At 46.8% G+C, this 14,720-nt stretch overlaps 1 protein-coding gene across 1 annotated transcript in view; it reads right to left on the reverse strand.

The window, feature by feature from the left end:
* The window catches only part of SLCO3A1 (solute carrier organic anion transporter family member 3A1), a 137,111-nt gene that overhangs the window by 15,811 nt on the left and 106,580 nt on the right, over nt 1–14,720 (reverse strand). The window contains exons 4-7 of the mRNA XM_027644494.1: nt 13,941–14,204; nt 5,636–5,800; nt 3,511–3,709; nt 2,484–2,622 (exon numbers count right to left, since the gene is read on the reverse strand). Coding sequence (XP_027500295.1) covers nt 2,484–2,622; nt 3,511–3,709; nt 5,636–5,800; nt 13,941–14,204 — 767 coding nt within the window. The remainder of the gene's footprint in view (nt 1–2,483; nt 2,623–3,510; nt 3,710–5,635; nt 5,801–13,940; nt 14,205–14,720) is intronic.

A 14,720-nucleotide genomic window follows, 5' to 3' on the forward strand; every position in this document is an offset into this window, starting at 1 on the left:
CCTGTGCCAAAATTGCTATAGATTCCCTTGTCTGCAACCCCACTGCATTCAACCACATATTATCACAACCCTCTGCTGCCCAGCAGCTTGCACACCCAGATTTCTGTGTGCGTGTGAGGCTACACAGATGCAGAGTTTACACCTTTAACAGCATGCTGAGTTTGGTGTGATTATCTATGCGAATTACATGTTTTTAATTACTCATTCTTTAAGCCCTGGCTCTGACAGGTACTTCAATGCAAAGCTGTGAGATGCCAGAACAGTAATGCCAGGCTGGAATTAGTGTGTCTCCAACCAAAAGGCTGGGAGAATCAATGGCATCAAACAAGCAAGACACAAGCGTCACTTCCAGGAATGGCTTGAAAGAAACACTCCTGGGGTTGCCAGAGCTCTGCCTATCAGCACCAATATTCCTATGGCTTTTTAGACAGGTGCACCTCTGGAACCAGCTCAGTAAAAGAGAAGAAATGAAAAAGAAAAAACTAACTGAGCTACATATCGCTTTTAGAAATTGTTCACAGAGGAAAAGTGGAGCGAGGCAGTCAGAAACATCCAGTGTAGTAAAGTTAAATAAAGCATTCAGAGAATTTTATGTCCCAGTAAAAAGCAACCCTTGGCTCATCACAAGCATATAACATTCACAAGACCCTCTAGACAGGTCATTACCTGGATTATGGGTTTAAAACTTGGTTTGGCAATTTGGCTTTGCCTCAAGGCCATTGCATGGCCAAACTGGTCCATAATTTTTGATAATGCCCTTTCCAGAGGATGCTATATTGCTTCACTAATTTGTGTTCAAAACGTTACTGCAAAAAACCCCACAAAACAAAGCGATGAAAAGAACTCCAGGATGATGATGAAAAGGCAAAATAAGAAGGAATGAGTAAGAGAGAGGGTGAGGATCAGTGAGTTTTTTGCTGAGAGGTTTTCTCTTGCAGAACATGAGGTCAGGCAGCTGCAAACTGAAGGGACAGAGCTGAATTTTTATTACCATGCTCCTTCCAGAGGAGCCAGAGCTTTGACCTGAACTGCACAGTGAGGAGGTCACTCCCACACTCCAGCCACGGACCACACCAGCTGTATTCTTGCTAAAGGCTTGGTGAGCTGGTGAGACACAATTCTGTGCGCCCGAAACAAGCTGGTGTCTTGTTAAAATCATCCTGCTGCCTCCCCAGGTGTTGACCTGTTGGGAGGAGGAGGATAAAGAGGGCAGGAGGTAACACCTTCACGTGTGTCACACACTCATGGAGACCCTTGTGGGGTTTTGAAAGTAACTTGAAACTGTGGTATTTCAAAGGGATGCCTGTGTCTCTGAGGCTGTAGAGGGAAGGGAGGAGAGAAGAGGTTTAAGCAGGACAAGCTCCCGGGTGATCTGGGCTGTGAGGCTGCACTGCCAGCAGTGAGTGTGCACCTCTGCTCAGTGGCACTGGCATGTGCTTTGTCTCTTTGGGGCAGGAAAGGAGGTCTGATGCCTCCTCAAAAAGCAAGGATGAAGCCATGGAGGGATAATTGCATGTGGTGATCACTAATGTTCCTGCAGCCACAAACACTCCCTGTGACCAGGCTGACCTCCAACAGACTCCACACAGGTAGTGAGGCAGCAATCACCATGCCTGGTACGGCCCCAGGCAGGGAGCAAGGATGTAGGAATCCCACCAGTCCCCACCCCTGGGAGCAGCAGGTACTCATTTTCAGCATAACCCAGAAGACATTAACATTTCAGCAGCAAAAATGAAAAAGCTGGCTTTTAAGATATTGTTAAAAATTCCCCACATCTTCTTTATACAGAGATGGTTTGGTCTTTAAGAGTTTTCTAAGGGAAATAAACTCTTAGATATAGAGAACTGAAAAATGCAGAATGCCTTTGGATGGAGTCTCTGCTCCCCTGACAACTGCTCTTACTGCTGCCTCAGAGCAAAGCAAGGAAACAGAGAGAAGTGAGAGGAAAGAAAGGAAAGCTTAAAAAAGGGTGAATAAAACCAGAATCTGCTTGTAGATGTCTAGGAACCAGATTCAGGGAAAGGGCAAGAGGAAAAAGAATAAAAGGGTTGGGCAGGGCAAACATGGGCAGGTGGAGAAGAGGGGAGATGAGGAGCTGCAGGACAAAAGAGAAGCTGGTCCCACAGCCTGGGCCAGGAAGCTCTCACAGAGGATCTGGGTTCTGCCACTGGACAACTGCGCAGATCTTCATGTTCCTTGCTTCCATGCTGAGGAGAAAAACCAGAGGAGAAGGAGAAGGATGTGGAATCCCATCCTGCTCCATGGGTAACCCTGGTAGACTGCTGCCAGACAGAGTGGGCATTTATGCAAGAGAGTGAAAAACTACAAGGGCTCATGCCCACCTGAGCTGTGAGGTCAGCTTTTGGGGGTGCAACCACTGCTGGCTGTGGGTCAGCTACTCTACCAGATACGCACTAACCTCACTCACTTGAGCTCTCAGAATTGTTCCTACAGGCGAGAGGTCCCGAGGAAAGCCCACTCACCGTGCTGCTGCAGCCAGCAAAGCAGGCAGATAAGTATGTGACCCCGTCTGCCCCACAGACTGGAGTGAAGGAATCAGTTTGGCATTCACAGTTGTTATTGCAGGGGGAATATGGGTCCAGAGATGAGGTTGGAGTTGAGCTGTAAGAGAAACAGAAAGAGAAATTAATGGACAGTGTGATGATATCAGCCAGCTTTTTCAATCGCTGCCTCACAAAGACAGCTCTGAGGGGGGGAGTTAACACATTGCAAAAAAGCAGTGGGCAGGCTAGCTGGGTTCCAGCTTTAAGAAATCCAGGCTACAGCCTCTCCCTGGGGACTGAAATGCCATGGCCACTATCCCTCTGCAACAGGGAATCTAATGCAAGGCTTCAGCTGCCTTGTTACCCCAACGAGAAGCCCCAAGGAAGCCCAAAGAGATGATCTAGAGATTGCTCTGTATTTTTCTATAATACTGTGAGGAACTGAAAGGCTGAAATTTTCATCTTCTAAAGAGTCGCCACTGCATACTGAGGAGCACTCGAAAAGAAAACACAGAGTAACTGTCTCCAAATCCTGTGAGTGCTACAGGGCACCATGGGCCTCATTTCTCACATAAAAATAAACCTAGAGCCACAAACAGTCTCTCTTCACCATATCTGTATTTCCAGGCATCCAAATCCTGATTCTACAAATTCCCCTCAGGCATTTAAATCAATGTACAAAGCAGTGCATGTCCCTCGCTGGCAGTGGAAACCAGAGAGTGCGATGGACTAAGTGCTACACAGGTGGCCAAGGGCACAGAGGCAGGACTGGCGCCTTTTGATTCAGTTTGACCGATTTTAGTAAAATTCTGTTGTCAGCTACAGGTACTCAACTCTCACAGCAATGAGTGGCATGGAAACATCCCTAGGTAAGAGCCCTATATCACACTGCCTTCTGCATGCTTGCTCTGTGGTTGTCTGAAGGCCAGCACTGCCTGTCGAGGACAATAACATGGATTTATGTTGGTAAAGCTCTGTGAGACCTTGAAACTGTCTGGGGACTCACTTGTTTCCATAGGGAACAGTAACCCCTGCCACAGGCCCTGTGTCACATCCCAGGAACAGGAAAGACACGTAGCAAGCTGTGGACACCAGGTTCACCAGCATGGCCATCCTGATGGCTCCCAGAGCAGACAGGCTGAGCTTCTTCACCAAGAGGCCACCCAGGAATATACCCAGACACGCACATGGGATTGCTGTCATCCCTGCAAGAGGAAAAATCAGTTAGCAAGAAGAATGAGTAAAGCTCAGTGAACTACACTATGACAGGGTTTTACTCTCCAGCAGCGAGATCTGTGCATGGGGAAACCTTGCAATGACCAACTGCTGGAGAAGCACCAAGCTGGGCTTGCCCAAAAAAGGAGGAATGGATAAAAATGGGTATGCTGCTTTGAACAGAAGAACCAGGACCTTCTTCCAGTTCTCATCCATATTGGAGGGAAATGCCAAACTTGCTGAGATTGGCCCAACCTAACCTAACCAACAGCATCTCCAATGCTTCCTGCAACAATTGGTAGAAAAATAAAGAATCTTCCAAGCTGTCTAGAAGCTTTGCATGAGCCCTGCTTGGTATAACTCACAGCAGTCTGAATTTCAGAGACTAGGTAAGAGTTGCATTTGAAAATATGAAGTCTCCCTTAAAGAATTTTAAACCGTAAGATGCAAAATCACTGCCAGAAGCGACAGACAGACAGGCATTATCACACTACGTTTATTTGCATTCACTTTTATACCTTTGCTGCCAGTTATACTCTAGATCTCACCTACCCAGACTAAGCTTAGAAGAGCATCCCAATCTTGGCATTTCTGGACTCTCCTAGATGTCACGTGGGAAATGTGGTAATAACTTTTTTTAATTAAGTTGCTGTGAGAAACACAGAAGTATCAAAGTCTCCTTTCCCACTGTCAGGTCAGAAGCATTACATGCTCTGGTTCCTGAGTGATCCCTTCTTTGCTGCCCACCCAGCTGTACTCACATGTTGACTGCCCAGGTAACTCCCACTAAACAGCTTTTTTCCTTCTCCCAGTGGATCAATAGTGAAGTTGCTTTCCTTTGCCAAGCCTTTAATTTTCAGAAAAGATGGAAGACCCTAACATCTTTGAGACCTCTGGCCTTCTGTCAAAGCCTATTAAAATTCACTAGCGAGTTCCGGTGTTGCTGGGGGAGGCAAGGCTGACTGCAGGGGATTGTTTCTTTTGGAAAACCAGGTTGAAACCAGAAGATATTGATGAGTTTAATAGGAAAATAAATAACTGTCAGGAGAGCAGCTTGCAAACTCCTTATTTTGATATTAAGATCCACCCATTTCCTGATGTCCCAGTTTTTGACAGATCACTGCCAGCTGCCCATCTGGCGAGCTGTGGTTGCAGATCATCCAAGATCAACTTGAAGATATCTTAATTGGGTGCTGCTGAGAGAAGGGCTGTCATAAACAAATGGCTGGGCCTACTAAGGAATGAGCAGCAGCAGCAAATAAATGAAGATTCTGCCATCGGTGTCCTGACAGGGAACAAACGAACGCTGAGAAATATATAAATGGGAAACTACAGCAGCATGGAATGGTCAGAGAAAAGGGGCATTTGAAAGACAACCAAGTTTCACTAGCTCAGTGGCATCAGTTTCACTGCTGATGGCAATCCCATCATTTCCAGGCCAAGGGGAAAGGTGTGACTAACAGGAGAAACTGGGCTTCCTAACCCAAATGGAGGTGGGATGGAGAACTCTGGGGTACCTGAACAAGCAGTTCAATGGGCTGCTCAGTCAGAGAGCAACTATAGCCTTGGGCAACCAAATGGCCCAATTCTGCTGCATTCAAGGCTGTCAGAGATTTTCATATCCTGGCTTCCCATACCAGCTCCGACACAATGGGCGTGGCTGCAGGGGAAGCGATGGCAGCAGGATGCAGTGGAGAGCACAGTCGCAAAGGAAGGATGCTGGAGGTCTACTCTGTGCTCTGCAGCCACGGCACAGTTGGATCCCACCCTTCCTGCTCACAGACACATTTCTAGACGTCAGAAAAGTCACTTTTTGGGCAGCCTAACCAGAGAAACTGGGCGCAGTTACCAGCCATGCTGAACACTTTTAAATACCTTTGGATGCTGGAGATTTGGTGGCCCCTGTGGTTACTCACCCAGGAGCTGGTTGGCAGATGAGGTGGTGAGGTTGAACTGCTGCTCCAAGTACTTTCCAAGGAAGGCGGCGAATCCGGCCACCACCGCGATCTCCATGCAGGCTGCCAGGATGATACAGGTGAAGACGGGATTGGAGAGCAAGTGCTTAGTTACTTTGGGGATCACTAGAAGAGAGGAAAAAGGGAGAGATGTGTTTGTGTAGACTTTACTTGAGGTGCTGGAGGTGCCTTTCTGCTCTCCTGAAGGGCAAACTCACTTCAAACCAGGAGGAATTTACTGTCTGAACAGACAAGCTGGTTAAAATGTGGCAACACCAGAACAAAAGGAAACACCCAAACAGTGCCATCTAAAGATTCAGATATCAGAATGGTGAAAAAGGAAGTAACCTGTTGTTATCACAGAATATCCTGAGTTGCAAGGGATCCAAGAGGATCATTGAAGTCCAACTCCTGGCCCTGCACAGGACAGCCCCAAGAAGGACTCCTGAGAGGGAAGAGGACATGCTGAGCTGTTCACTGTGTAGGATGAACACACACGTGGCTTTGGTTTCATGATCCCTTGGCTACCCCCTCCCAAATCATTAGCGTCCAGAGTCCTCTCTCCTCCAAGCCTGTCTCAGATTCTGATAAGCAAACACGAGTTACCTTACAAAGGGAAATCAGGCTAATGAATCAGATTGCACATTTTCTACTTCAGCGAACATTTTAATTATTGTCGAGATAACACAGCTTGAAGAGGAGAGGATCCCAGTACAGAAGAGAGTCTTGCTTTGTCTCCATACCTGATGACTAATTTCTTCCTGAATTAAATGTGAAAATCATTAAGTTTGAAAATTACCTTGCTGAAGTGTAGTGAGGCCTCAACGGACCTCTATTTGCATTTTGAAAATCCATCCCCCACATCCCCTATGGTGTACCAGGGTCTGGTAGATGACATTTCCCTAGTGTTAGCTTCTGTTTTTCCTTAGGGTTTTTTCTGCATTGGCCTCAGCAAGACAATGCACAGCTCACTGTCAAGGCTCTGCTTGGGTGCCCTTGGTTCTTTCTTGGAGAAAGGGGAAAAAAGGGTTATAATTAGGTTAGATCTAATATTTTTTGGAAGGAGCCACTCCACAGTTTCTGGTCTCTTTATATCACAAATGTTTTTCCATGCTGTATAAAATTCTTGCTTCCTGAGGATTTGCTGAACATAATGAAGGTACAAGAGGCATAGTAATTTTTAGTAGAACTGGGGGGTGGGGGGGAGAAAGGAAAAAATACTGTGTGGGAGGAATGGGGATGGGGGAATTCAGACATGGATAAATTTCAGAAGCCACCTGCTGCCTCCTTCAGTTCTTTGGTGGCCACCTACAGAATTTTCCCTTCTTGCCAGGAAAAAGACAGAAAATGTAAAGGTAGACTTGGCAGTGCTGAGCTTGAAAAGCCCTATTTAAGGTATTAATGCCTGTTGTGCCTCTGGAGTTCAGCTTGTTCAAGATTAATGGATTCCTCAAGATGTAGCTTTGTGCCAATTCAACTCCAAAGACACAAAGGTCTACTTCTAACTTTATCCACCAAATAATAGTGATGACAGCCTGCCTTTTGCAGGAGGGAGTTAAAGATCATGCACATTTATTTCTGAAGTTGGCAAGGCTGCTACCCAGCCATCATGCACTACCAAGGTCAAAATCCATCTTTCTGTGCTTGGGGTGGACAGCGAAAATTTTGCAGAGTTATTGCACCGTCTCACACAAGAGAGGAGCCCCTTGTGACTGCCTTGCCTAGCAGTGCTGGGCTAGGAGTCACATCACTTCATCACCTAAAGGGGCTACAAGAGAGCTGGAGAGGGGCTTTTGACAAGGGCATGTAGTGATAGGACAAGGAGTAATGGCTTTAAACTGAAAGAGGGAGAATTTGATTAGGTATAAGGAAGAAATTCTTTACTGTGAGGGTGGTGAGACACTGGAACAGGTTGCCCAGAGATGCTGTGGATCCCTCCGGAAGTGTTCAAAGCCAGGTGGGACAGGGCTTTGAGCAACCTGGTCTAGTGGAAGGTGTTCCTGCCCATGGCAGAGGGGCTGCAACGAGATGACCTTTAAGGTCTCTTCCAACCCAAAACATTCTGTGATTCTATGAGTCCATGATCATTGCATCTCCTCCCTGTGAGTTTTCTGGGACAGAACCTGCCTCCACTGCCTGTTTGATCACTGTCTACTGCAACAGGTCTCTGCACCAGCAGGTAGGTGTAACACAAAACCCGGTGCACAGACAACTCAAACAATGCCTGGCAGCCTCCACCATCTCCTCAGCCAGGGCCAGCTCATTCCCTTTCATCTTCTAAGGGAAATGACAGGAGGTTCCCCATAGAAATGAATATACTTTCATCTTGCTGCTGTCATTTGTTAAGATCAATCATTTGACACCTGCTGCTGCCGCCTTATCTGTCTCAGTTCTTGGGGTGAAATACCTCTGGGAACAAGATTAAAAGTCAGTAGTGAAGTTTAAAAAATCTCTCAATAGACTAGAGAGACACACTTTCAGCTGCCTGGCATATGGTGCTAGGTATAGAGGGGGAATGGAAAATGTCTGATGGGGGACAGTGAAGCCCTGAGGAACACAACAGCTAAGAATGTCACTTCCTCACTGAAGCCAATCCCAGCAGAAGTCATGATAAACATTTGAAGGACATCTTCTGGGATCAGCTCCAGCGAGGAGGAAAGGTCTTTTGGAGCCAAAAGAGTCTCAAAAATCTACTTGGAGAACCCAAAAACTGTGCCGACAAGGTACAGGTAGACTCACCCTCCCACTCTTGGAAGGACCAGCTCATTTAGCATCCTTATCTTAATGCACCTGATACGCTCCAGAAATGACGGCAGAAAAGCAATTCTTACTGGCACGGCAAGATACACTGAAAAGAACGTGACACCTCTTTTTACTGCTGAAGTACTTTAAACCCAACTCTTCAGACCATTCACGTGTGGCATCGGTCATAGGATCATCCACAGATTGGAAGGGACCCAGGCAGACGTCCCAAAGCTCTGCAACACCCCCACCAATCCCACCTTTTAACACTCAACACCCATGCCAAGGCATCAAGCATCCTCCCTGTCTCCCACAGTGGGGCTGCTGTGGGTGACAGGCCATGGGCTTGACAAACACACACACTTATGTGCATCAAGTAGCTCTGATTTGTCACTGCACATCGGGGAGTACCGGGGATAATTGGCAACCTCATTACATGAGGTTTAACTACTCTCCAGAAACGACAAACTATAATCATCACGTTGGTGCTTGAAATGAATTGTTTGGAACATTACAATCACCAAGGCCCCTGTTTCTGGTTGGAGCACCCTACAGAGACGTGTTTTCAATTTGCAGTAAAGATGAGGAACACAGAAAGCAAAGTAATAAATTAGAGAGAGGTTTACAGCCCAGTCCACATAGGACAGTGCAGTGACGGAATGGCAAAATGTAGCATTGAGCCAAAATACAACTTTCTACTACCAATGTCAACAGCAAGCCTCAGGTCTGAATACAAAACAAAAGGCAAAATCTCCATCTGACTTGAGGAAAAGGGATGAAGCAAAATAGCGTAGGCAACAAGACGAAAATACATTCTGGAAAGAGGCAGCTCCTGTAGAAGAGAAGATTGAGTAAGGCAAGAGGTGCTGAAAGTATCTCAGGTCAGTTTGATATGCTGAAGTCCATGTGGCCTAGGTAAAATTGTTATCATGAAGCATATGAAGGAAAAGGATGACACCTATGTCAAAAAGCCTTCCTGACAAGACGCAAGCTTGAAGCAGAAGTTACCCTGGAAAGCAGATCCTTATAGTCCATCAACCTGCCTCCAGCAACCACCTTCGCTCCACTTCAGAGGAAGACATAAACCTGCCTCACCTGAGACACAGAGGTTATGGCAAGGCACAGTATCTTTTCAGAGACATGCTCTGCCTGACTTTGGCTGCTGCTCAGGTTTGGTCCCAAGGCGTGCAGGCTGAAGGCCTTTCTGAATTAATTAAAGGTGCTGAAAACAAGGATGCTGGCTTGGAAACAGCCCAGAAGAACCAGACAAAAATGCCCACACCCTCATGAAAAGCAAGCCAAAGGAAACTCGGAGACTGATGGGACCTGACGTGTTTTATGATCACCCACCACCCTCTCACCTAGGCCTTGGATTTCTCAGCAAGCTTTTTAGATGTTGGTAGAGGGACAAGATCCAAATCCAAGAAGGCATTAAAATCTTGGTACCTGCCTAGATCTGGGCCAAAGACTCATCACTGAAGGAAGGCACAGAGGGAGCCCTTTCCAAAAGGTTGCCACTATCACTCATTAGACACAAGTTTAAACTGCTCCTGTTACCCTTTATCCCACCCAGTCCTATGAACTCTCACAGAGGACTACAGGCTCTCCATGGCCCAGGCCCTCCCTGCACAGCTGGAAGCCTCTGGCCCAGCACCACATGTCTGTTCCCAGAGAGTACTTTTAGGGAGAGAAAACCTGGATTCAGAGCAGCTCCCTCCCTAGGTATTCAGCAGCTTGGTACACAGAGCAGGAAGGAACTGAACAGAAGACAAGACAGCTGTCAGCTGTACATCCCAGCTCTCCTACACTCTTCAAAATGAAGCTGAAGAGAAACCAAAATGTTTCCAAATCTAGGGAATTTACAGTTTTGAAATGCATTTAATTCCACAGTGAGCTTTCTTTTAATTCCTTGTGAATGAGCTTCTCTCTTGAAACCTGAAGTATTCCATATCAATTTCTGTCCTTTTAGGGTTTTAATCTCTCTTGCTAGACAGACAGGGAGAATGTAACAAATTTCTGGTTTAAATAATTGGGGTGTTAAAGATCAAGCCAAGGAAGCATTCTGAAATCAAATGTCATCAGAACTGACCGCTCAATTCAGTAAACATGACATTTCTGTACGAAAAGAAAGGATTTTAACAAAATGTTTCCAAGCACGTTGTAGAGCAGGTGGTGGGTTAGAGGCAGCATGTTAACACTGAGTAAGAGGGCAGATGTTGGACTTACACAAGCAGAGGGCACAGGTGCCCTGACACTGAGCATCGTCTCCGACCCCAAACAGCAGAGAGGTCCCCAAGGCAGACCAGAGGCAGGAAAGCAAAGCTGTGGACCCCAGGAGAGCAAGGACTACCAGAGCCCATGCCTGAAGTGTTTTCACAGACCATACAAGGAGTCCAGGGCTGAAACAACCCTTCCAGGCTGCCAGGCAAGGGTTGTTAGCAACGGCAGCATTTATCCATCCTTTCCCTGCTATCAATCCTTCACTTCCCTGAGCTCCCAAATGGATTTGCTTTGCTTAACTGAAATACTAGTCAGGCAAAGAAGTGCAGCATTCACACACCAATTTAACAACAGGAAGCAGCTCCCAGGACTGTCCCAAAGCTTTCCTGCCCAGGCTGCAGAGCCCCTGTGCAGAGCAGTCAGTGGCAGCCCCCTGCTGCCTCCACTGCCTTTGATTGCCTCTTCACCTCATGTTGTTCAAAGGCACCGCTTTCCTTTCAAGTTTGAAGCTCCTCTTAAGGATGCTACTTTCCCTGGCATGAAAATACCCCATAGGAAGAGATGCCATGGCTTCCCCCAAAGCTGGGCCCTCCCTCCTGCTTAGACTTTGACAGAGATTAAAAGATCGATACTTTAAGAGAGTTCTTTTTATATAAGTCCTGGAGTTTTCTGTGTGCTAAGGCTAGAGAAAGCCAAGGAATCTCAGCCAGCCCTGCATCTCACTGACTTTCAGCAGATCTTGTAGTGTCTCGATCATCCTCCCACATGCCAGCTGTGCCGTGTCGCTGCCTGACAGCCGTGACCCCACTCGGAGCACATCCCCAGCTGACACTGCCCTGTTCCCTCTCCTACCATGTCCTCCCTCTTGTGGCAGTCACTGCAAGGCTTGGAAAAAATATAGAAAAAAGCAATAAAACCCCTTCAATAACCCAAAAGGAGATGCAGCCTCTAAGCCTCTAAGGATGCATTGTTGATACAAGGGGTATTCAAACAATCGGTCCAGAGAAACAACTCTTCCTCCCCACACTTGCCCAAGAGATGGACAATCCACACCTCCATTCAGACACAGACTTACAGCAGGCACAGCCCCACCCAGGACAAGCTGGAGACACAATGCTTGATAGAAATGAAGTCAGTTATGGCCATACTAACCCCAATGAGCATCTCCAAACCCATACACAGGTAAGTCCTCTGCTGTTGCCCAGAGAAGCTCTGGATGTCCCATCCCTGGAAGTGTTCCAGGCCAGGTTGGATGTAGCTCTGAGCAACCCGGCCTAGTGATAGGTGTCCCTGCCCATGGCAGTGGGGTTGGAACTAGATGATCTTTAAGGTCCCTTCCAACTCATGTCATTTTGTGATTCTATGATTCTGTTCAGCATCCCAAATTCATGTAAAACCCAAGGCCCATATTAGGACAGAAGACATGACTATGCATGCACAAACATATTTTTAGCCTCTCTATATAAATAAGAGTCCTTCTTATCCTAGGAAAAAGACTAAACAGTCTAACTTTTCCCAAAGGAAAATACATGCAATTGACAAATAGATTAAGGATATTTGGTCCCGCCACACAGGAATGCATATAGATATTTCAGGTGCTAGCAAAATAATGTATATCCACAGAAAGATTAAACCATCACCTGAAACACCGTTCATCAGGAATGATAAGGTGTGTTTGCCTTCCCTTGTGAACATTTCAAGGCAGGCACTTTAGGAACACGACTCTTGACCACATTCCAACTGTGACAATAGTGGCAAGGGACTTAAAAGGAGGTGTCAGCTACCAACACCGTGTCATCTGTGACGGCCTCAAAGGAATAACTAAAAAGGTCATTCCTTGTCTTATTCGATGTGATATAAATTATATTTCAAAGTCCATCTACAAAGAGACTCCTCCGATACTGACAGATCCAAAATGGAGTTACCTGCAACGAGAGTACTAATGTGGAAGACTGTAGTGCCTCCTGATGTAATCAATACTTGAAGCATATGGATGTGGCAGCTTAATTTCTCTACTTCAATGAGCAACAGATGCTCAATGAACCCCACTATGGCCTCCCTGTGTGCAAGATGCTCAGTACCATCCTCAGGCTGAACTGCTGCCCCTCCATGCAGCAGGGATATGTCATACTTTCCTTCTTGTATATGAAAACCTGCAAAAATTTCCAGTGCCCACTCCAAAAGCTCAGTGGCCAGAAGCAGACACTTTGGTGTATACACAACAAAAGACACAGAATTATCCACATGGACATACCTCAAAAATAGTCCATTGCTCAAAATAGACAAAATCCTTGCAATAAGGATGAAAGGATGAAGAAATTAATTTTACTGACAAAGTTTCAAACAATTTATCCCTTTACCTTTCTTTTGAATTTTCTCAACAAGTCAAAAATTCACATCTTTGACCTTCCATTAATGAACGACTACATCAACTATTCAAGGTATTTTTATGTTTAGAAAATAGTTTTTTTCCCCAAAGTCTCTTCTTCTTTCCCACCTGTACCTCATTCAACTCCCAGTTTATCTAAACGCATCAGGCAGTAATGAAACCCGCTCTGCCACAGCGACAGGGAGTGGGAACCAGCCACCAGTGCTACAGAACCACCCTCTCAGATGAAGGATTTTCTAGTGCAGCCTACCAGAAAGGAGATCTGCCCACACTCTCCCACAAAATGCTGGATCCTCAGCTGACTTTAATTAGAGTCAGCTCCATTTCCATCACTGCAGGACATGATGTGGGATTTTCTCTCTAATTTGCTACAAGTGATGCTCTGCCCTGTCATATTGCTGCTATTCTGGGCTGATATCTCCCTCTTCCCCATTCCAGTTTAAGAGCTGTGGTGATGCTCAGCACTGATTGCTTTGTATCTGGGATTGCACTAATCTGTAGCTCACATCCTGGGAGCTCCCATTTTCTTTTTATTGCCCTTGCTGGCTCTCTCTCCACTTTGGGAGGCAGAGGGGAGCAGGACAGTAGACTGGAGAGAAGATCACAAATTGCTCCGGCAACTGTATTCCCCTTAATTTTTTTATCAACTCCACAGGACTATCGTGCATTTCTGTAGCTTTGCAGTTAAAAATAAAAACCACAAAGCTTTCAAGTGGAACAAGGTCTCTCTTTCAAATAAGGACAATGCCAGAGATAATTACAAGCGAGGGATTGAAATTTCAGGATAGCAAATTTTTTTTGGAATTTCGGAGATAGGGGTAGACAGCCCAAATATGAGAGACCAATTATAAACCCAACCAGCTGTTAACCTGTTGCTGATCCCCACCGAAAACACAACGAGAGCCAGTGCCTCACCTCGCAGCTGCTGGAAGCAGGTCGTGCTGCTCTCCCCATCCAGCGGGTGCCGCAGGACCCCGTTGCTTGGCTTGGGCCTCTCGTATTCCCGCTCGGGAAGCATGGCCTGCTCGCTCTCCCCGGTGTGCTCCGGCCGCGGGGGCAGCGACTGCGGGAACCCGAACATCGGCAGGGACGAGAAGAAGAGTAAGGCACCACACAGCAGGAAGCCTCCCCACCATGCACCGATCCACCGAGGGTCGTCCGGGGTTATGTCCAGCTTACCTGCAAGGGCACACACGGGTCAGTGGCTTGGCCATGGGGAGGGGAAGACAACAGTGTGATGATCCTGTAGGAAGACAGTTGCTGGGGGCTTTGTTGGCTGCTAAGGGATACAAGACACAAGGTGGGGGCCTGCAGTCCACCCCACACCTGTATTGTGTGAGCCACCACTGTGTAATGACCTCCAGGTCGAAGAGATCCTTAGGACAAGCTCCCATCACCTTTTCTATCTGGATGGTACATCCAGCTTCCGCAACACCCTGTAATCAGAGCTTCTCTCCAGTGTCTTGGCTCTGCCAGCTCTAGGAAGATACCACATACACATCAGTGTCCCCTGTGCTGGCACCAAGGTTTTGGACATGCCTGTCCCAGCGTGTCACCTGTGCACACACAGCTGACACACCTACTGATCTGCACAGAGCAGCAGGAGCGCAGACAAGGACGTTGCATCTCCATCCTGGTTTACCCCTTTTTCCCAGGAGGTCAATGCTCTCCCAGCTTTGAATTCACAGCCCTTTT

The sequence above is a fragment of the Corapipo altera genome, unplaced genomic scaffold, assembly GCF_003945725.1.
Source record: "Corapipo altera isolate COAL_440 unplaced genomic scaffold, ASM394572v1 50, whole genome shotgun sequence".
Lineage (NCBI taxonomy): Eukaryota > Metazoa > Chordata > Aves > Passeriformes > Pipridae > Corapipo > Corapipo altera.